The 24,517-nt window shown below is 31.5% G+C and overlaps 1 protein-coding gene and 1 pseudogene across 4 annotated transcripts; both read right to left on the bottom strand.

The window, feature by feature from the left end:
• Positions 1 to 597: 597 nt before the first annotated feature.
• Positions 598 to 24,456, bottom strand: LOC140954241 (uncharacterized). Of its 4 annotated transcripts, XR_012169661.1 has the most exons (5): positions 24,172 to 24,456; positions 23,977 to 24,046; positions 23,791 to 23,850; positions 23,623 to 23,698; positions 23,438 to 23,473 (listed from the first exon to the last, which is right to left on the bottom strand). XR_012169661.1 is itself a non-coding variant. In XM_073408606.1 (3 exons), the coding sequence occupies exons 1-3, from the start codon at positions 24,247 to 24,249 to the stop codon at positions 17,008 to 17,010; spliced, it is 441 nt and encodes a 146-aa protein (XP_073264707.1). In that variant the 5' UTR covers positions 24,250 to 24,456; the 3' UTR covers positions 16,952 to 17,007. The 4 variants fall into 4 exon arrangements, 1 of the variants encoding a protein (XP_073264707.1); XR_012169663.1 differs by lacking the exons at positions 23,438 to 23,473; positions 23,623 to 23,698; positions 23,791 to 23,850 and adding an exon at positions 598 to 616; XR_012169662.1 differs by lacking the exons at positions 23,438 to 23,473; positions 23,623 to 23,698; positions 23,791 to 23,850 and adding an exon at positions 16,952 to 17,423.
• On the bottom strand, positions 21,131 to 23,674 carry LOC118039030 (beta-glucosidase 12-like; annotated as a pseudogene).
• Positions 24,457 to 24,517: the final 61 nt, after the last annotated feature.

The raw sequence follows: 24,517 nt of genomic DNA, 5'->3' as shown, positions 1-24,517 counted from the left end.
TTATTACATGAAGAATGAAGTGTATTTTGACGCGGAGAAAAGTACCTCATAAATACTTTTAATATACTTTTAAGGTTAATCTTGTCTGGATAAGTTTCCTTTGACTTTTATTGGACACGTTGTCTCCAACATCTTATGTCTATCTCTTTCATTTATTAAGTTATTTACTTTATTAATTAATTAATTAAGCATTGTCATCTTAAAATTAATGACACTCTGATTTACAAAGTAAACTGCCTTCAGATATTGTTTGTTAAAAAACCATCGTAGAATTTTCCATTGGTCATCGATTTCGAGCATTCAACTAGTTGAGACTGAATCTAGTCATGAAGTGGTGTAGACGAATCGGCACCGTTGGACCTCCCTCGTAATTTCTTTATACTTTCAAGCTCTAACATTATCCGTACGACCACTTTCGACAGCGGCCTGTAGGGTAGACGAATCGCTATCGTAGCTTGAATTCAATGCCCCATCTCTAGATTCGATCACATAACTTTAAAACAAAGACCCGCCATCGTAATTAAATTCTGTTGAAGTAGTCAAGTCAAGCCTCTTGTACTTGTGATTTGTCGGTTACTTCCAACTTAATCCAGCAGCCGCATCCCAATTGTATACTCTTTGGTCATGATCAAATTAAAAGCAGATGAAACATCAGATAAAACAGTTATTATTATAATTTTAAAATTTAAATTGAAAATCAATCTAGGCAAAGCTTAATTAAGTTATATATTGAGAGGATCAACCCGAGTTAATCTGGATCAATATAACAATAAAACTGATTATTGTCATATTTTTAAAACTCAATTCGAGAGTTAACTAAAGGAAGATCCGAGTCACAAATCGAGAGGGTTAACCAAGGTTAATCCAAGTCAATGAAAGAATAAAAGTGGTTATTATTATATTTTTAAAACTTAATTCAAAATTTAACTAAAGGAAAGCCCGAGTCACAGATCGAGAGGATTAACTAGGGTTAATCCAAGTCAATAAAAGAATAAAAGTTGTTATTCTAATAGTTTTAAAACCCAATTTAGAAGTCAATTAAGGGAAGGCTCGGGTCACGGGTCTATAGGGTGAACTGAGGTTAACTAGAGTCAATGTATAGATAAAAGTGATTATTATCATAGTTTTTAAACCTGACTTAAGAGTTCGTCAAAGGCAAAGTCTCGGTTACAAGTTGGGAAGGCCATACTGGTTAACCTTAAAAAAAATTAAAAATAATAAAAGCAACCTTGTTTTTACCACAAAAAAATTCATAAAAAGTCAACGGGTTCTTAACTTGTGTTTTATCCCGGGTCGACCTGGGATTTTGATTGAGTCTGGTCAAATTAATTATTACTCTATTTTTCTTAAACTCGATGCAATCTACACATTGGGTCAACAAGGTTTCGGGTCAACCCACATGGACAATCCTGGTTTTATAACTAGAGTTATTATAATATTATTAATTCTGACACTCAATATAAACTAAAGTAAAAAAAAAAATCTAGTTACTTTTAAAATATATAAGTTTGACATATTAATGGTAAAATAGATATTTTTCATATTTTATTTTGTCTTGTTGACCATAACCAAGCATAATACAAAGACAAATACTTTGTCTTGTACACCACTACCAAATACAATTTTATCTTCATCTTCTTTTTATATTGTCTCCTCAATCTTTATTGTCTTCGTTTCTTTATTTTTTCTTCAAATAGTAATGAAATGCTACCTTAGTGGGATCATAATTGAAACTCAACTGGCTCATAACATCACATTCTTTTTTATCCTTTTTTGTAATAATAAGCATTGCGAACTTAATTACTGGGATATTCTTGTTATTACCCATTTTGGGGCATAAGAAAAAAGTTCGAATAAAATAATATATATCGCACATGTGTGGCGTTGCGGCGATATTCCACTTCATGTATATATCTAGAAATAAAGAAATTGGAGGAGACAAGGAATTCTTATCTTTTATCTGTGAAAAGCAGGAATGAGAGTCGCCACCTACTATTTTGGTCACTAGAAACCCTAATTGGTCTTAGAGATTGGGTATAGGGATGGGTTGCATAAAGGAAAGCTATTAACACCACAAATACGCCCTACCTAAGGTAAGCTGCATTGTTTAATTGTCTGATAAAAAAGTAAGGTATTGTCGTGTTTTCTAATTGTTGGTCTATCTAAGGTTTTAAAAAAGTCCTAATCTGTAACAAGATTCATATCTTATCGGGTAAAAACATATATGTTCTAATGTATATATAAAAGAAACTATCTTTTTAATATCAAGAATACGTTTAACAAAATATTTTTTTGGTATATATAAGCCTAGTTCTCATGGCTTTAATAAAATGGTTATTAAAGCCAGAAATGCATGCTAATTCATATTTCTTTTTAATTTTTGTTTTGTATGAAAATAGGATATGAAATTTCTTATATTTTTTGAGAGACTTGGTTGCATGCATAAAAATAAGATATTTTTATGGTATTTTTGAAATATGGGCCTAATTCTCATGACTATAATAAACTGGTTATTAAAAGAAAAAAATATATGCTAATTCATATTTCTTTTTAATTTTTGTTTTGTATGAAAATACGTATGAAATTTCTTATATTTTTTAAGAGACTTGGTTGCATGCATAAAAACAAGATATTGTTTTATTGTTTTTTTTTCTATACAATTTTTTTTGCAATATTTCAGAGAAAGTCGGGTATTCTAATACCTGATTTATATTTTTATAGTATAAATATAAACTAATTATTAATCAAAATTGGTAGAAAAATACATGAGAAAATCATAAATTTTGAAAGGATTTTTGAGAAAAAAAATTGGAATTCTTTTTTGGTTTTTGAAAAATAACCGATGTTGGCCCAACCGTTGTTTTGGGAACTTACATATTGAAAGTATTATTCATATAATACTATTTTTGTATACGATACAATTTATAAATGAAATAATGATAATTGAATAAATCTTAGTGAATAAGATAGGGCTTAACATAGTAACCCAAGAAAATGAATGATTGTGGATTTTATCTTTCATAGTTTAAATATTTTTATTTTAAAAGTTCCTCTTTTACATGTTTTAATTTTATTACTTGTTTATTGTGGAGCTAAAATATTTATTTATAAATATTATTGACTATTTTTTTTATAGATTATATAGTGTCTTCTACTCATTCTACTCAAGATTTGGTTATGCCAATCAATGTTTCTTACACAAGTACTATTTTGGTAGTGATAATTCTACAATCATCTTCTATCATGCATGGTGAGAAACCTGGAAAGTTTAATGAATTGAAACTTAAGAGGTGGCAATAAAAGAAACTATTATATCTGACCATTAACACAAAATCATGCTGTGGAATAGAGTTTTGGGCTTTGCAAATAAAGTCTAAGGTACTTGATTATTGGAAATGAGGATAAAGCTCTTGAAAGCCCGAGAGTCATTATATTATCTCTGTCTCTTAAACTAAATAAATTTTATTTTTATTGTTTTTGTCTTTATATCCGACCTGGTCAGTGATAACCATTGGTTCAAGAAGATCATTTCAAGTCCATATGCATCCTTGATAACTCCCCTGACCAAAAATTGGGTTAGCTCACTAGGTAACAAAGGTTATTGATCATATTCTAAGTGTTTCCATATATAAGCATATGCCTTGATGAAAGTTGTAGCAGATTTCCTATCAAGAATTCCATGATGACAAACGATGGTAATAGAAAACCCTTTGTTAAGAAACACTATTATTTGCAAAGCAATCACTGAAGCTTTAGTGTCAGATGTAGGCAGCTCAGGGAAATATGGAAACAATTTGATGGCTTGCCGAGTTTCATTCCTGAGAGATGACCCATGTCTGCATTTGACTCGGCTATGGCTTGTGAAATTGCATCACTTGAAGTGTATAAGAGGATGGGTTTTGGGGAGTTTTCTAGCCACACTAGGTGGACAACAAGTGGGAGATTGTGGAATAGTGTTTGGGAGAGTAATTTTTTGAGCCTGGGGAGTATTACTAAATTGAATAAGGTTTAACTTGACTCGGTGAGCTCATAAAATATAATTCGTTGAGCTGGAGGAAATTTGAACCAAGCAATGCCTAGGAAGGTGAGAGGGAGAGAGGAGTCCGTGACTGACTTGGGTGAGTTTCAGGTTGGGGCAACTTGGCAAAGTTCTAGAATTTTCACAAATCTTAGGGATCCATGAAATATATAGAAGATAGACTCGATTAGTTGAGAACTCCAAAACTTGTTCATAATCTCTTATATTGTGCTGTAGCATTTTATTACTGGTACTAATTACATTTAAGGTAAGATAAATACATAGGTTAAGTTCACATTAAACCTACATTAAAGAATAAGAGTTACATAATAATATTAATGTAACTATAGTTTGTATGTTATCTCTATTTGTAAACCATTTAATTAGCATGCAATGGATGTCAGAATGTTTCAAAATTTTAACAAATTTGTAAGCACTTTAATTGGATTAAGCTATTATACTAAGACAATGAACTTATTGAACAATTTTCTAAATTTATCAATCTTTTTCTTAGAATTAGTGTTTCAATGAATGCTTAATTATACTTAAGTACATAATTATACTTAAATACTTTGCACTCAAAACCACTTGAACACTCCTTTTTAACAAGAACAGTTGAGAATAATGGAATGTATTAGGTTATGCCTTAGCCAACCTTTCTATTTATATACACACAGCAGAACACTACAGTAACTATAGGGATTACAACATCCTATATTAATTTTCTATTCTGATAGATACATGATATACATTCAATAATATGCCCCCTCAAGTTGAGGGTGGGGGATCAACCCAAAGCTTGAAACGAAAAGCAGTAAAGGATGCAACAAGAAGCGGTTTAGTGAAGACATCGAAAAGTTGATTCCGAGAGGGAACTAAACGAATTTTAATATCTTTCTTGGCAACACGAACACGGAAAAAGTGATAATCCACTTCAACATGCTTAGTACGAGCATGAAAGATAGGATATACAAAGAGATAGGTATCACTAAAATTATCACACAAAATGGTAGGAGCACTAAGATTAAAAATATTTTTGAATTTTTAATTTATGAGTTTTTTTAGATTTTTAAATGAAAAAATGTACTTTTTTATCAAATAATTTTGGGAGATATGAAATTGGGTTATGATATCAAGCATTAACCGAGCGTCATATTTTTTCCTTGACACCGCTAGAACCCTATATAAACCCAAGTGAAACAGACCATCAAGTTTTGCCCAATTGACTTTCAAACGTAATTTGCACTTTAAATAAGTCAATTAAACCTATTTGAAATTTAATTAAGTCCTTAAACTTAATTAAATCTTTCAATTTTGGTCACGTTTGGATTTCAACCTCAACTTTCTTTCTGTCAAGCCTTTCTTCAGTTTGTCTTGTAAGAATATCACGATGTGACTATTCTTTTGGCTTTTTGACCTGTTAAAGCTTATAAACTTATCTCCTCGTTTCAGAAAATATTTTTGAATTTTTATTTTATGAGTTTTTTAGATTTTTAAATGAAAAAATGTACTTTTTTATCAAATAATCTTGGGAGATCCGAAATTGGGTTATGATATCAAGCATCAACTGAGTGTAAGATTTTTTTCCTTGACACCGCTGGAACCCTATATAAACCCAAGTGAAACAGACCATCAAGTTTGATCCTAAAACAACCCAATGTAAGAGGAATAAAATGAAAGTAAAACTTGGGAAAAGATTTTTTTTTATTATTATTACAATCCACAAAATTATTGTGTCCCGAGCTCAGCCCATTGATGAGAAAATAAAAATAAAACTTCATATCTAAATACATAAATATTTATATCAAATCCAACAAATGCTCGACCCGTTAGGTTGTCTTATGACAAAATGAAAATAAAGCTTCGTATTTAAATGCATAAACATTTATATCAAATCCAACAAGTGCTCCACCCATGAGGTTGTCTTATGAGAAAACAAAACATAGTAAAAAAGAAAGAAAGATGGAAGTAACAAAATGGTTATCCAATCACTTCAATGTCACCTTGCACCATAAAGACACCTATTATTGCATACAACTTAAACCCCTACAATTCAAGGTAGAATAGAAAGGGGTGAAGCAGCAGGTGCCGAGGCTACAATAGCAGCACAATGGTTCCAGATTTGGTCACCCTTGGCTGCAACAAAAGTTACCTTTTCCTTCGGAACTTTTGAAATGAATAGTTTTATGAAATCATCATGGCATGCTTTCCCGGTTGTTATATGCTTTTGGCAACAATATTCTGATGGAGTATTGTTGTTGTATATACCATTAGAGATTTCTATTGCACAACGCTTTGTCACCTTTGTGTGGCACTCTTCCAAATGTTGAGAAAGCTCTGGATTTTCTTCATTAGTACGAATCGCAAACCCCGGTGTAATGATCATAAGTATACCCATAAAAAGAAATAGTGTTGAGGAGATGCTTCTGCCAGAACTTCCCATTTTTTTTTAGAGAAATATATTCTTGTACTTGGATAAAAATTTGATGGATGCAAATAAAATAATACCATGTAAGTCAAATTTATAGGTAAGAAAATACTTCAACACATTCTATTGATTTGATAGCATTGATTAACATTTGTATGTTAAGAGTTGATGAAATCCGTTTCAGGAAGTTAGTTCTTGTTAAAAAGAAGTGTTCAAGTGGTTTTGATAGAAACATATTCAAGCATAATTAAGTAATTATGAGTTACATTTACATAAAGACTAATTAATAGATTTAGAAAATTGCTCAATAAGTTCGTTGTTTTAGTATAATAGCATAATCCAATTAAATGGTTTACAAGTATAGGTGACCTGCAAGCTCTAGTTTGGTTAGTAGTATTATGTAACTCTTGGTCTTTAATGTGAACTTAACGAGCATGTTTTTTATTGGCTAACATCAATGCTAACGTTGTTATTTGTATTCCACTATTAAACCTTCAACTTACAAACATCTCTCATCTAAGCTAACTTATCGATCATGTCATTTGATTCTTTTGCGTGTAACAATACATTTGCTTTTAAGATCATCAGCAAGAATCAATATTGAGATTTAGAAATTGGATCGCGGACTCTTTCTTCTTACTTTTTTTTTTCTTTTGATTTTTTTTAATTTTTCTTTTTATAAATCAATATAAAAGAAAAATACAAGAAAAAAAAATCAAATAAAAAGGTTTTAAACTCTCCCAATTAATCCCATTCTTTTTTACCCCTCACAGCGTTGAGGCTGGTTGGAGAGATGATGTGAGGGAATTCAATATGGTGGAGAAAATAGTGTTAAGCTCTCCTTTAACAAAACAAACAAACAAACCCTTTAGGAAAGATAAGAAGAAGAAGTAGAAGAAGAATAAGAGATTGAGATTGAGACTGGGATGAATTAAAGCGAACAAGAGAAGATGTAATTCTGCTTCAACTGCAGTTCCATCCTCCTACTACTTTTCCAACACAATTGTAATACATAGTAGTTTAACTATCCATGCAAGTAACAAACGAACAATTCCAACTAACTATACAGCGTCCTTCATTAAATTTTGTAACTACCCTAATCCTACATAGGCATTATTAGTGAGCACAGGTCTTTATTAGTTAATATTATTGCTCATGTTGTTACTTGTATTCCACTGAATAACCTTCAAGCTATAAACGTCTCTCCTCTAAGCGTGTAACTATACCTTTCCTTTTAAGATTATCCTTAAGAATCAATAGTGAAATTTAGAAATTAGATGGCTAACTCTTCTAAATTTTTTCGTGTGGAATCCTTCTTGTAAAGATGACATCAACAGATCAACCCCATTGGAACTGCTATGTTACCCTTTTCCATAACCATCTTGCTAAAAAAATAGCGAATTGATCTGAATTAGGCATCCAAACTTTATTTTTCTTAAATTGAGTCCTTTATTGAATCCACGAGACCCATTAAAAGTATAAGTAAGTCCATATAATTAATTATTTCTTCCAAGTTTTGCCCAATTGACTTTCAAACTTAATTTTCACTTTAATTAAGTCAATTAAACCTATTTGAAATTTAATTAAGTCCTTAAACTTAATTAAATCTTTCAATTTTGGTCACGTTTGGATTTCAACCTCAACTTTCTTTCTGTCAAGCCTTTCTTCAGTTTGTCTTGTAAGAATATCACGATGTGACTATTCTTCTGGCTTTTTTGACCTGTTAAAGCTTATAAACTTATCTCCTCGTTTCAAAAAATATTTTTGAATTTTTATTTTATGAGTTTTTTAGATTTTTAAATGAAAAAATGTACTTTTTTATCAAATAATCTTGGGAGATCCGAAATTGGGTTATGATATCAAGCATCAACTGAGTGTAAGATTTTTTCCTTGACACCGCTGGAACCCTATATAAACCCAAGTGAAACAGACCATCAAGTTTGATCCTAAAACAACCCAATGTAAGAGGAATAAAATGAAAGTAAAACTTGGGAAAAGATTTTTTTTTTTTTTTATTACAATCCACAAAATTATTGTGTCCCGAGCTCAGCCCATTTATGAGAAAATAAAAATAAAACTTCATATCTAAATACATAAATATTTATATCAAATCCAACAAATGCTCGACCCGTTAGGTTGTCTTATGACAAAATGAAAATAAAGCTTCGTATTTAAATGCATAAACATTTATATCAAATCCAACAAGTGCTCCACCCATGAGGTTGTCTTATGAGAAAACAAAACATAGTAAAAAAGAAAGAAAGATGGAAGTAACAAAATGGTTATCCAATCACTTCAATGTCACCTTGCACCATAAAGACACCTATTATTGCATACAACTTAAACCCCTACAATTCAAGGTAGAATAGAAAGGGGTGAAGCAGCAGGTGCCGAGGCTACAATAGCAGCACAATGGTTCCAGATTTGGTCACCCTTGGCTGCAACAAAAGTTACCTTTTCCTTCGGAACTTTTGAAATGAATAGTTTTATGAAATCATCATGGCATGCTTTCCCGGTTGTTATATGCTTTTTGGCAACAATATTCTGATGGAGTATTGTTGTTGTATATACCATTAGAGATTTCTATTGCACAACGCTTTGTCACCTTTGTGTGGCACTCTTCCAAATGTTGAGAAAGCTCTGGATTTTCTTCATTAGTACGAATCGCAAACCCCGGTGTAATGATCATAAGTATACCCATAAAAAGAAATAGTGTTGAGGAGATGCTTCTGCCAGAACTTCCCATTTTTTTTAGAGAAATATATTCTTGTACTTGGATAAAAATTTGATGGATGCAAATAAAATAATACCATGTAAGTCAAATTTATAGGTAAGAAAATACTTCAACACATTCTATTGATTTGATAGCATTGATTAACATTTGTATGTTAAGAGTTGATGAAATCCGTTTCAGGAAGTTAGTTCTTGTTAAAAAGAAGTGTTCAAGTGGTTTTGATAGAAACATATTCAAGCATAATTAAGTAATTATGAGTTACATTTACATAAAGACTAATTAATAGATTTAGAAAATTGCTCAATAAGTTCGTTGTTTTAGTATAATAGCATAATCCAATTAAATGGTTTACAAGTATAGGTGACCTGCAAGCTCTAGTTTGGTTAGTAGTATTATGTAACTCTTGGTCTTTAATGTGAACTTAACGAGCATGTTTTTATTGGCTAACATCAATGCTAACGTTGTTATTTGTATTCCACTATTAAACCTTCAACTTACAAACATCTCTCATCTAAGCTAACTTATCGATCATGTCATTTGATTCTTTTGCGTGTAACAATACATTTGCTTTTAAGATCATCAGCAAGAATCAATATTGAGATTTAGAAATTGGATCGCGGACTCTTTCTTCTTACTTTTTTTTTTTTCTTTTGATTTTTTTAATTTTTCTTTTTATAAATCAATATAAAAGAAAAATACAAGAAAAAAAAATCAAATAAAAAGGTTTTAAACTCTCCCAATTAATCCCATTCTTTTTTACCCCTCACAGCGTTGAGGCTGGTTGGAGAGATGATGTGAGGGAATTCAATATGGTGGAGAAAATAGTGTTAAGCTCTCCTTTAACAAAACAAACAAACAAACCCTTTAGGAAAGATAAGAAGAAGAAGTAGAAGAAGAATAAGAGATTGAGATTGAGACTGGGATGAATTAAAGCGAACAAGAGAAGATGTAATTCTGCTTCAACTGCAGTTCCATCCTCCTACTACTTTTCCAACACAATTGTAATACATAGTAGTTTAACTATCCATGCAAGTAACAAACGAACAATTCCAACTAACTATACAGCGTCCTTCATTAAATTTTGTAACTACCCTAATCCTACATAGGCATTATTAGTGAGCACAGGTCTTTATTAGTTAATATTATTGCTCATGTTGTTACTTGTATTCAACTGAATAACCTTCAAGCTATAAACGTCTCTCCTCTAAACGTGTAAAAATACCTTTCCTTTTAAGATTATCCTTAAGAATCAATAGTGAAATTTAGAAATTAGATGGCTAACTCTTCTAAATTTTTTCCTGTGGAATCCTTCTTGTAAAGATGACATCAACAGATCAACCCCATTGGAACTGCTATGTTACCCTTTTCCATAACCATCTTGCTAAAAAATAGCGAATTGATCTGAATTAGGCATCCAAACTTTATTTTTCTTAAATTGAGTCCTTTATTGAATCCACGAGACCCATTAAAAGTATAAGTAAGTCCATATAATTAATTATTTCTTCCAAGTTTTGCCCAATTGACTTTCAAACTTAATTTTCACTTTAATTAAGTCAATTAAACCTATTTGAAATTTAATTAAGTCCTTAAACTTAATTAAATCTTTCAATTTTGGTCACGTTTGGATTTCAACCTCAACTTTCTTTCTGTCAAGCCTTTCTTCAGTTTGTCTTGTAAGAATATCACGATGTGACTATTCTTCTGGCTTTTTGACCTGTTAAAGCTTATAAACTTATCTCCTCGTTTCAAAAAATATTTTTGAATTTTTATTTTATGAGTTTTTTAGATTTTTAAATGAAAAAATGTACTTTTTTATCAAATAATCTTGGGAGATCCGAAATTGGGTTATGATATCAAGCATCAACTGAGTGTAAGATTTTTTCCTTGACACCGCTGGAACCCTATATAAACCCAAGTGAAACAGACCATCAAGTTTGATCCTAAAACAACCCAATGTAAGAGGAATAAAATGAAAGTAAAACTTGGGAAAAGATTTTTTTTTTTATTATTACAATCCACAAAATTATTGTGTCCTGAGCTCAGCCCATTTATGAGAAAATAAAAATAAAACTTCATATCTAAATACATAAATATTTATATCAAATCCAACAAATGCTCGACCCGTTAGGTTGTCTTATGACAAAATGAAAATAAAGCTTCGTATTTAAATGCATAAACATTTATATCAAATCCAACAAGTGCTCCACCCATGAGGTTGTCTTATGAGAAAACAAAACATAGTAAAAAAGAAAGAAAGATGGAAGTAACAAAATGGTTATCCAATCACTTCAATGTCACCTTGCACCATAAAGACACCTATTATTGCATACAACTTAAACCCCTACAATTCAAGGTAGAATAGAAAGGGGTGAAGCAGCAGGTGCCGAGGCTACAATAGCAGCACAATGGTTCCAGATTTGGTCACCCTTGGCTGCAACAAAAGTTACCTTTTCCTTCGGAACTTTTGAAATGAATAGTTTTATGAAATCATCATGGCATGCTTTCCCGGTTGTTATATGCTTTTGGCAACAATATTCTGATGGAGTATTGTTGTTGTATATACCATTAGAGATTTCTATTGCACAACGCTTTGTCACCTTTGTGTGGCACTCTTCCAAATGTTGAGAAAGCTCTGGATTTTCTTCATTAGTACGAATCGCAAACCCCGGTGTAATGATCATAAGTATACCCATAAAAAGAAATAGTGTTGAGGAGATGCTTCTGCCAGAACTTCCCATTTTTTTTTAGAGAAATATATTCTTGTACTTGGATAAAAATTTGATGGATGCAAATAAAATAATACCATGTAAGTCAAATTTATAGGTAAGAAAATACTTCAACACATTCTATTGATTTGATAGCATTGATTAACATTTGTATGTTAAGAGTTGATGAAATCCGTTTCAGGAAGTTAGTTCTTGTTAAAAAGAAGTGTTCAAGTGGTTTTGATAGAAACATATTCAAGCATAATTAAGTAATTATGAGTTACATTTACATAAAGACTAATTAATAGATTTAGAAAATTGCTCAATAAGTTCGTTGTTTTAGTATAATAGCATAATCCAATTAAATGGTTTACAAGTATAGGTGACCTGCAAGCTCTAGTTTGGTTAGTAGTATTATGTAACTCTTGGTCTTTAATGTGAACTTAACGAGCATGTTTTTATTGGCTAACATCAATGCTAACGTTGTTATTTGTATTCCACTATTAAACCTTCAACTTACAAACATCTCTCATCTAAGCTAACTTATCGATCATGTCATTTGATTCTTTTGCGTGTAACAATACATTTGCTTTTAAGATCATCAGCAAGAATCAATATTGAGATTTAGAAATTGGATCGCGGACTCTTTCTTCTTACTTTTTTTTTTCTTTTGATTTTTTTAATTTTTCTTTTTATAAATCAATATAAAAGAAAAATACAAGAAAAAAAAATCAAATAAAAAGGTTTTAAACTCTCCCAATTAATCCCATTCTTTTTTACCCCTCACAGCGTTGAGGCTGGTTGGAGAGATGATGTGAGGGAATTCAATATGGTGGAGAAAATAGTGTTAAGCTCTCCTTTAACAAAACAAACAAACAAACAAACCCTTTAGGAAAGATAAGAAGAAGAAGTAGAAGAAGAATAAGAGATTGAGATTGAGATTGAGACTGGGAAGAATTAAAGCGAACAAGAGAAGATGTAATTCTGCTTCAACTGCAGTTCCATCCTCCTACTACTTTTCCAACACAATTGTAATACATAGTAGTTTAACTATCCATGCAAGTAACAAACGAACAATTCCAACTAACTATACAACGTCCTTCATTAAATTTTGTAACTACCCTAATCCTACATAGGCATTATTAGTGAGCACAGGTCTTTATTAGTTAATATTATTGCTAATGTTGTTACTTGTATTCCACTGAATAACCTTCAAGCTATAAACGTCTCTCCTCTAAGCGTGTAACTATACCTTTCCTTTTAAGATTATCCTTAAGAATCAATAGTGAAATTTAGAAATTAGATGGCTAACTCTTCTAAATTTTTTCCTGTGGAATCCTTCTTGTAAAGATGACATCAACAGATCAACCCCATTGGAACTGCTATGTTACCCTTTTCCATAACCATCTTGCTAAAAAATAGCGAATTGATCTGAATTAGGCATCCAAACTTTATTTTTCTTAAATTGAGTCCTTTATTGAATCCACGAGACCCATTAAAAGTATAAGTAAGTCCATATAATTAATTATTTCTTCCAAGTTTTGCCCAATTGACTTTCAAACTTAATTTTCACTTTAATTAAGTCAATTAAACCTATTTGAAATTTAATTAAGTCCTTAAACTTAATTAAATCTTTCAATTTTGGTCACGTTTGGATTTCAACCTCAACTTTCTTTCTGTCAAGCCTTTCTTCAGTTTGTCTTGTAAGAATATCACGATGTGACTATTCTTCTGGCTTTTTGACCTGTTAAAGCTTATAAACTTATCTCCTCGTTTCAAAAAAATATTTTTGAATTTTTATTTTATGAGTTTTTTAGATTTTTAAATGAAAAAATGTTTTTTTATCAAATAATCTTGGGAGATCCGAAATTGGGTTATGATATCAAGCATCAACTGAGTGTAAGATTTTTTTCCTTGACACCGCTGGAACCCTATATAAACCCAAGTGAAACAGACCATCAAGTTTGATCCTAAAACAACCCAATGTAAGAGGAATAAAATGAAAGTAAAACTTGGGAAAAGATTTTTTTTTTTTATTATTACAATCCACAAAATTATTGTGTCCCGAGCTCAGCCCATTTATGAGAAAATAAAAATAAAACTTCATATCTAAATACATAAATATTTATATCAAATCCAACAAATGCTCGACCCGTTAGGTTGTCTTATGACAAAATGAAAATAAAGCTTCGTATTTAAATGCATAAACATTTATATCAAATCCAACAAGTGCTCCACCCATGAGGTTGTCTTATGAGAAAACAAAACATAGTAAAAAAGAAAGAAAGATGGAAGTAACAAAATGGTTATCCAATCACTTCAATGTCACCTTGCACCATAAAGACACCTATTATTGCATACAACTTAAACCCCTACAATTCAAGGTAGAATAGAAAGGGGTGAAGCAGCAGGTGCCGAGGCTACAATAGCAGCACAATGGTTCCAGATTTGGTCACCCTTGGCTGCAACAAAAGTTACCTTTTCCTTCGGAACTTTTGAAATGAATAGTTTTATGAAATCATCATGGCATGCTTTCCCGGTTGTTATATGCTTTTGGCAACAATATTCTGATGGAGTATTGTTGTTGTATATACCATTAGAGATTTCTATTGCACAACGCTTTGTCACCTTTGTGTGGCACTCTTCCAAATGTTGAGAAAGCTCTGGATTTTCTTCATTAGTACGAATCGCAAACCCCGGTGTAATGATCATAAGTATACCCATAAAAAGAAATAGTGTTGAGGAGATGCTTCTGCCAGAACTTCCCATTTTTTTTTAGAGAAATATATTCTTGTACTTGGATACAAATTTGATGGATGCAAATAAAATAATACCATGTAAGTCAAATTTATAGGTAAGAAAATACTTCAACACATTCTATTGATTTGATAGCATTGATTAACATTTGTATGTTAAGAGTTGATGAAATCCGTTTCAGGAAGTTAGTTCTTGTTAAAAAGAAGTGTTCAAGTGGTTTTGATAGAAACATATTCAAGCATAATTAAGTAATTATGAGTTACATTTACATAAAGACTAATTAATAGATTTAGAAAATTGCTCAATAAGTTCGTTGTTTTAGTATAATAGCATAATCCAATTAAATGGTTTACAAGTATAGGTGACCTGCAAGCTCTAGTTTGGTTAGTAGTATTATGTAACTCTTGGTCTTTAATGTGAACTTAACGAGCATGTTTTTATTGGCTAACATCAATGCTAACGTTGTTATTTGTATTCCACTATTAAACCTTCAACTTACAAACATCTCTCATCTAAGCTAACTTATCGATCATGTCATTTGATTCTTTTGCGTGTAACAATACATTTGCTTTTAAGATCATCAGCAAGAATCAATATTGAGATTTAGAAATTGGATCGCAGACTCTTTCTTCTTACTTTTTTTTTTCTTTTGATTTTTTTAATTTTTTCTTTTTATAAATCAATATAAAAGAAAAATACAAGAAAAAAAAATCAAATAAAAAGGTTTTAAACTCTCCCAATTAATCCCATTCTTTTTTTACCCCTCACAGCGTTGAGGCTGGTTGGAGAGATGATGTGAGGGAATTCAATATGGTGGAGAAAATAGTGTTAAGCTCTCCTTTAACAAAACAAACAAACAAACCCTTTAGGAAAGATAAGAAGAAGAAGTAGAAGAAGAATAAGAGATTGAGATTGAGACTGGGATGAATTAAAGCGAACAAGAGAAGATGTAATTCTGCTTCAACTGCAGTTCCATCCTCCTACTACTTTTCCAACACAATTGTAATACATAGTAGTTTAACTATCCATGCAAGTAACAAACGAACAATTCCAACTAACTATACAGCGTCCTTCATTAAATTTTGTAACTACCCTAATCCTACATAGGCATTATTAGTGAGCACAGGTCTTTATTAGTTAATATTATTGCTCATGTTGTTACTTGTATTCCACTGAATAACCTTCAAGCTATAAACGTCTCTCCTCTAAGCGTGTAAACTATACCTTTCCTTTTAAGATTATCCTTAAGAATCAATAGTGAAATTTAGAAATTAGATGGCTAACTCTTCTAAATTTTTTCGTGTGGAATCCTTCTTGTAAAGATGACATCAACAGATCAACCCCATTGGAACTGCTATGTTACCCTTTTCCATAACCATCTTGCTAAAAAATAGCGAATTGATCTGAATTAGGCATCCAAACTTTTATTTTTCTTAAATTGAGTCCTTTATTGAATCCACGAGACCCATTAAAAAGTATAAGTAAGTCCATATAATTAATTATTTCTTCCAAGTTTTGCCCAATTGACTTTCAAAAACTTAATTTTCACTTTAATTAAGTCAATTAAACCTATTTGAAATTTAATTAAGTCCTTAAACTTAATTAAATCTTTCAATTTTGGTCACGTTTGGATTTCAACCTCAACTTTCTTTCTGTCAAGCCTTTCTTCAGTTTGTCTTGTAAGAATACTCACGATGTGAACTATTCTTCTGGCTTTTTGACCTGTTAAAGCTTATAAACTTATCTCCTCGTTTTCAAAAAATATTTTTGAATTTTTATTTTATGAGTTTTTTAGATTTTTTAAATGAAAAAAATGTACTTTTTTTATCAAATAATCTTGGGGAGATCCGAAAATTGGGTTATGATATCAAGCATCAACTGAGTGTAAGATTTTTTCCTTGACACCGCTGGAACCCTATATAAACCCAAGTGAAACAGACCATCAAGTTTGATCCTAAAACAAAACCCAATGTAAGAGGAATAAAATGAAAGTAAAACTTGGGAAAAGATTTTTTTTTTTATTATTACAATCCACAAAATTATTGTGTCCCGAGCTCAGCCCATTTATGAGAAAATAAAAATAAAACTTCATATCTAAATACATAAATATTTATATCAAATCCAACAAATGCTCGACCCGTTAGGTTGTCTTATGACAAAATGAAAATAAAGCTTCGTATTTAAATGCATAAACATTTATATCAAATCCAACAAGTGCTCCACCCATGAGGTTGTCTTATGAGAAAACAAAACATAGTAAAAAAGAAAGAAAGATGGAAGTAACAAAAATGGTTATCCAATCACTTCAATGTCACCTTGCACCATAAAGACACCTATTATTGCATACAACTTAAACCCCTACAATTCAAGGTAGAATAGAAAGGGGTGAAGCAGCAGGTGCCGAGGCTACAATAGCAGCACAATGGTTCCAGATTTGGTCACCCTTGGCTGCAACAAAAGTTACCTTTTCCTTCGGAACTTTTGAAATGAATAGTTTTATGAAATCATCATGGCATGCTTTCCCGGTTGTTATATGCTTTTGGCAACAATATTCTGATGGAGTATTGTTGTTGTATATACCATTAGAGATTTCTATTGCACAACGCTTTGTCACCTTTGTGTGGCACTCTTCCAAATGTTGAGAAAGCTCTGGATTTTCTTCATTAGTACGAATCGCAAACCCCGGTGTAATGATCATAAGTATACCCATAAAAAGAAATAGTGTTGAGGAGATGCTTCTGCCAGAACTTCCCATTTTTTTTAGAGAAATATATTCTTGTACTTGGATACAAATTTGATGGATGCAAATAAAATAATACCATGTAAGTCAAATTTATAGGTAAGAAAATACTTCAACACATTCTATTGATTTGATAGCATTGATTAAACATTTGTATGTTAAGAGTTGATGAAATCCGTTTCAGGAAGTTAGTTCTTGTTAAAAAAGAAGTGTTCAAGTGGTTTTTGATAGAAACATATTCAAGCATAATTAAGTAATTATGAGTTACATTTACATAAAGACTAATTAATAGATTTAGAAAATTGCTCAATAAGTTCGTTGTTTTAGTATAATAGCATAATCCAATTAAATGGTTTACAAGTATAGGTGACCTGCAAGCTCTAGTTTGGTTAGTAGTATTATGTAACTCTTGGTCTTTAATGTGAACTTAACGAGCATGTTTTTTATTGGCTAACATCAATGCTAACGTTTGTTATTTGTATTCCACTATTAAACCTTCAACTTACAAACATCTCTCATCTAAGCTAACTTATCGATCATGTCATTTGATTCTTTTGCGTGTAACAATACATTTGCTTTTAAGATCATCAGCAAGAATCAATATTGAGATTTAGAAATTGGATCGCGGACTCTTTTCTTCTTACTTTTTTTTTTCTTTTGATTTTTTTAAATTTTTCTTTTTAAATCAATATAAAAGAAAAATACAAGAAAAAAAAATCAAAATAAAAGGTTTTAAAACTCTCCCAATTAATCCCATTCTTTTTTTACCCCTCACAGCGTTGAGGCTGGTTGGAGAGATGATGTGAGGGAATTCAATATGGTGGAGAAAATAGTGTTAAGCTCTCCTTTAACAAAACAAACAAACAAACCCTTTAGGAAAGATAAGAAGAAGAAGTAGAAGAAGAATAAGAGATTGAGATTGAGACTGGGATGAATTAAAGCGAACAAGAGAAGATGTAATTCTGCTTCAACTGCAGTTCCATCCTCCTACTACTTTTCCAACACAATTGTAATAACATAGTAGTTTTAACTATCCATGCAAGTAACAAACGAACAATTCCAACTAACTATACAGCGTCCTTCATTAAATTTTGTAACTACCCTAATCCTACATAGGCATTATTAGTGAGCACAGGTCTTTATTAGTTAATATTATTGCTCATGTTGTTACTTGTATTCCACTGAATAACCTTCAAGCTATAAACGTCTCTCCTCTAAGCGTGTAACTATACCTTTCCTTTTAAGATTATCCTTAAGAATCAATAGTGAAATTTAGAAATTAGATGGCTAACTCTTCTAAATTTTTTCGTGTGGAATCCTTCTTGTAAAAGATGACATCAACAGATCAACCCCATTGGAACTGCTATGTTACCCTTTTCCATAACCATCTTGCTAAAAAAATAGCGAATTGATCTGAATTAGGCATCCAAACTTTATTTTCTTAAATTGAGTCCTTTATTGAATCCACGAGACCCATTAAAAGTATAAGTAAGTCCATATAATTAATTTATTTCTTCCAAGTTTTTGCCCAATTGACTTTCAAACTTAATTTTCACTTTAATTAAGTCAATTAAACCTATTTGAAATTTAATTAAGTCCTTAAACTTAATTAAATCTTTCAATTTTGGTCACGTTTGGATTTCAACCTCAACTTTCTTTCTGTCAAGCCTTTCTTCAGTTTGTAAGAATATTAACTTTCCTTAATATTAAGCCCTGATGCTATATGTTATAGCCACATGTAAAACCCTTATTATTATTATTATTTTAAAAAAAAATTATCAAAACATATGTCAAAAATTGGGTAAAACAACAAGCATGTTTCAAAATTTTAACAAATTTGTAAGCACTTTAATTGGATTAAGCTATTATACTAAGACAATGAACTTGTTGAAACAATTTTCTAAATTTATTGATCTTTTTCTTAGAATTAGTGTTTCAATGAATGTAACTCATTAATACTTAATCATACTTAAATACTTTGCAATCAAAACCACTTGAACAATCCTTTTTAACAAGAACTAACTTTCCAAAACGGATTTCATCAACTATTAATTTACAAATATTAATCAATGCTATCAAATCAATAAAATGTTTTGAAGTATTTTCCTACCTATAAACTGAACATGCATGATATTATTTTATTTGCATTCATCAAATTTTTATCCAAGTACAAGAATATATTTTTATAAAAAACATGGGGAGTTTTGGCAAAAGCATCTCCTCAACAGTATTTTTTTTCATCGGTATACTTATCATTGTACCAAGGTTTGCGATTTACATAAAGACTAATTAATAGATTTAGAAAATTGCTCAATAAGTTCGTTGTTTTAGTATAATAGCATAATCCAATTAAATGGTTTACAAGTATAGGTGACCTCCAAGCTCTAGTTTGGTTAGTAGTATTATGTAACTCTTGGTCTTTAATGTGAACTTAACGAGCATGTTTTTATTGGCTAATATCAATGCTAACGTTGTTATTTGTATTCCACTATTAAACCTTCAACTTACAAACATCTCTCATCTAAGCTAACTTATGGATCATGTCATTTGATTCTTTTGTGTGTAACAATACATTTGCTTTTAAGATCATCAACAAGAATCAATATTGAGATTTAGAAATTGGATCACGGACTCTTTCTTCTTACTTTTTTTTTTCTTTTGATTTTTTTAATTTTTCTTTTTATAAATCAATATAAAATAAAAATACAAGAAAAAAAAAGAATAAAAAATCAAATAAAAAGGTTTTAAACTCTCCCAATTAATCCCATTCTTTTTTACCCCTCACAGCGTTGAGGCTGGTTGGAGAGATGATGTGAGGGAATTCAATATGGTGGAGAAAATACTGTTAAGCTCTCCTTTAACAAAAAGAAAACTTCAGGAAAGATAGAAAAAAATATGAAGAAGAGGTTGAGATTGAGACTGGGAAGAATTAAAGCGAACAAGAGAAGATGCCATTCTACATCAACTGTAATTTCATCATAAAAACTTCAATGAAATATATTATTGCATACAACTTATACTAGTACAATTCAAGGTTACAATTCAAGGTAGAATAGAAAAGGTTGAAGCAACAGGTGTCGAGGCTACTATAGCAGCACAATGATTCCAAATTTGGTCACCCTTAGCTGCAACTAAAGTTACTGTTTCCTTTGGAACTTTTATAATGAACTTAAACCTCCAATAAAATTTAATGAAGTCCATAATTATTTGTTTTTGTACCTTTTTTCTTCAAATTGAATTTTTTTTTGTCAAACATGGCTCTTCATATGTCAAAAAATATACTATCTATTTTCAATCTTTGTATTTCCTAACCTCCTCAACCAAGTTTTAGCCATGTTCTGGGCGCTCCGACATCCTCATCTCAATGTTATAATTTTTTTAGATTTTTAAAGATTTTAGTCTGAATATATATTTTGAGATTTTTTGGAAGAGAAAAGGTGAATTTGGAGAATAACCCAAAAATGGGTTATGACATACCTGCTTATTCATTTCATAATCACAAACACATTTGGTCTAGATTTGTTGCTTGATAGGATATATCTTGGTGTTGCCATAGAAAATATGCTAGCCTTATTTCATCAATAGGAATATCTTGTTCTTTGCAATCTCATGGTCTTTTCGGCTTGTCCATTTCATTTGTATTCGTTTTCATTGATCATCCATTTCTTTTTTTTTTTTTTAGGGTCAAATATTACGTTTTTCTTTCGGAAAAAAAAACAACTAATATTAAACAAACCATAATCAATGATGGTGCAGAAGATTTGTATTATTATTAAACGAATCATAATCAATATTAATCGAATGAAAAAAATGATACAACAGTAAAATAATCAAATTAAATTCTAAAACCATAATTAAACAAAAACAAAGGAAAACCAGAACCATGAATTTTTATTCTTAACCACAGCCTTGAATGAATGAAGTGGTGACCAAATTCTGCTGAATTAATTAATGCTGAGAGCTCTATCTCTCAGCCGTTAAAGCCCAATTTGCAGATGCTAACAACTTTGACTTCAGATCCTGCCGAAGGAATTCAGGCGTTTCTTGGCCTTTTAGCATCCCGAACCAAACTATCTTCAATTTTCGACGTTTCATTAGAAGTAATCAGAGGATACGTATGTGGAATAGGGCTGTGGGAGTCTCTTCTAAGAAACTGCTTGAACCACTTGACTGATTTTTTAGGATATCGTTTCAAATCATTTTTGAAATCAACATAGTAGAGGCCGAACCTCACAGCATAACCACTTCCCCATTCGAAATTGTCCATTAAAGACCAAGCAAAAAAATCCCTTAACATCAACACCATGCTCACTGCAATAAATAGATATTGAATCCCAGTTAGACGGATTTGGTAACCTAATAATATAATTGTTGCTATGGATTAAAAAACTTATTATCAATGATCATTAGTTAATAAATGAAAAAAATTAACTCACTTGATGGATCTCAAAACATTCTTGAGGTGGTCTTTGTAAGATTTTTCTCTTATGGGATCATTAAGAGCTTCCTTTAGTGATGAAGCATTGCTATTTACGTCATCAACCCCTGAAAAAAAATCAGTAAAATAAAGCATTAAGAACACACTTAGTGTTAGAGAAGTACTAAGAAGCTTCAACGTAGCACAATGTATGATCGTTCATTTCAACCATACCATTCTCAGTAATGTAAATTGTTGGGTTCCCGTATTGGTCTTTGGTGTAATTCAAAAGCCTGCTGATGCCTTCGGGATAAATATAAAGCCATTTTTACACCAGCCTGTGGACCTATTGGGATTCCATCTCTCTCTCCTGCAAAAATTAAGAAAAAACAGAGAAAATGAATGAATTAATACTTGATAAAACATCATCTAATTGATGTTATGTAATTGGAAAAAAATAAGATGAATAAGAAAGAAAAGATATCAATCATTAGTTACCTGTCCAACTAGCACGAGCATCGGACATGAATCCAACACTCTGATAATTTGCATCAATATTTTGAGCATAATATGTTGTGTAGTAATTAATTCCAATAAAATCATACGATCCCTTCAGCATCTTAGATTCCTCGGCAGTGAACTCGGGCAATCTTCCACCAACAAAAATCATGCATGTTACGTGGATAGTCACCATTAGTTAAAGGATCCATGAACCTGCCAACATGAAGAAAAACACTGATTACCTTCTGTTTATACATATATACCAGGTCTTCTCTAGCAGAATTAAGAGTTCAGAAAAGTACTTTTGAATTTGATATATATAAAAAAATACTAACCAGCCAAGCATGAAGTCGAGGCTTCTTTTGGTTGCATTTTGATCAGCTTCACTGTTTTGAGTAAGGTTCAAACCAGTGAGAAACAAGTGTTATCCCAATCTGTCCACCTTGACATGACTGATATTTTTCCTTGTATAGTTTCACTGCCGCAGCATGAGCAAGCAACAAATGATGGCTAACCGTATACACTTCAGTGGCACCAGTGTTTAAGGATCGGTGTGGATCATTTACAACGACAGAAATCCTACCGGGTGCCATCGTGCCCATGTCATAACCTTGAACACTGAACATCCATGGCTCGTTCAAAGTAATCCACTTTCTTCACTCGGTCTCCAAACTTTTGGAAACAAAGGTCGACAAAGTCTCGGAAATCATTTCTGGAAATCAATGTTTTATGTGAGAAAATTTATAGGAATGTTTTAAATTTTAGAGAAGCATAGGTCCACAAAGTCTCCAGAATGACAGATTAGATTATAATATTTCGAAGCTACAACAAGTTTGGATATTTGAAGCATCATTAACGAAAGGTTGCTACTTACACAATGTTAGGACTTAAGAAACCACCATATTTTATCTTCTAAAGCTTGTGGGGTATCCCAGTGAAAGAGAGTGACGTAAGGCTGCAAACCTATATATTACAAAACATCATATATATAATCAGATGGAGCGCCCAAGATAAACCTTTTGTTGTATACGAATTTTCGCATCAATTTTTGGCAAAATGTGATGATTAATTGAAGGGAAGGGAAAGGTTATAACCATTCTTAAGGAGGTCATCAATGAGATCGTTATAAAAATTTGATGCCTTCTTCGTTTACTCCAGCACTTAACCTGCCATCTGCATTTTCCAAAAAAAAATCCAATGGAAAGCTATATATCAAATGGAAATTCAGTAAGTGAAAAACAGATGTCAAAGTCAAATCCTGCTATTGTGATTACTATTATCACTATGTTAAGAACAAATTTTCAAAAAATATAAAAACTTACGTGGTAATACTCTAGACCAAGAAATGGAGAATCTGAAAGCATCCATTCCCATTTCTTTCATTCTTTGCACATCTTCCTGTTACATTTATCAATTTTTTTTAAGAAAAATTACACTTGCATACATCATATAGTTAACCACAACGAAAATATGATGAAGAACTCCCATACCTTATAGCGATGATAGAAATCAAACAGCTACATTTCCGTTGCTATGATCATTTATTCTCTCTGCAAACGTTGAAAGTAATATTATTTAATTTTAAAGTTAATAATGGTGGTTTTCTTAGGACATTAACATAATTCTATTCAACTTTTAGCGAGGGCAGTACAAATTTTAATGAGAGAGATTGGTACCTGTATGTTCCTCAGTGAAAGTGTCCCATATAGCCGGTCCTCTACCATGTTTGTTTGTTTCACCTTCGTACTGCATATCATAATAAAATAATAACGAAAAATTAATTAACATAACTAGTATTATTTTAAACAATGTTCTGCTGTCCCCTCCTAATTACTGCACTAGAAGCAGCAAAATTTAGAGTCTGGATGTACCTGGTAAGCTGATGAGGATGTTCCGAAAACAAAATCATCTGGGAAAGAATAACGGCTGAAGTCATCAATGCTTCCCATTGCAGTCTAAGTATTGAAGCTGGCACTTGGATAAATAAGGCTTGGGTTTAGTGTGTGAAGCTGGCACTTGGATAAATAAGGCTTGGGTTTAGTGTGTGAAACAGAGGTTTGTTTGGGTACAAAAGAATGTAACGCAAGTTTGTAAATGAGGCAGAGATTCTGTGCTTTTCCTTTTCCTCGATAGGAGAGATGGTGAGTTACAGAGATTTGATGCAAGATGGCATGGATGGAACTAGGGGTGTTCACGGTCCGGTTCGGTCCGGTTTTA

Source organism: Populus alba, chromosome 4 (genome assembly GCF_005239225.2).
Source record: "Populus alba chromosome 4, ASM523922v2, whole genome shotgun sequence".
NCBI classification, from domain to species: domain Eukaryota; kingdom Viridiplantae; phylum Streptophyta; class Magnoliopsida; order Malpighiales; family Salicaceae; genus Populus; species Populus alba.
The sequence above is the reverse complement of the archived record's forward strand: the minus strand, read 5'-3'. Positions and strand labels throughout refer to the sequence as shown.

Bases quoted from the DNA above. Each gene is read 5' to 3' on its own strand.
- LOC140954241 (XM_073408606.1), bottom strand. From the start codon at position 24,249: ATGGGAAGCATTGATGACTTCAGCCGTTATTCTTTCCCAGATGATTTT. The intron at 24,047-24,171 runs GTACATCCAGAC...TATGATATGCAG, and splicing joins CATCCTCATCAGCTTACCAG to TACGAAGGTGAAACAAACAA. The intron at 17,301-23,976 runs GTACCAATCTCT...GTACTAATGAAG, and splicing joins TTTCACTGAGGAACATACAG to AAAATCCAGAGCTTTCTCAA.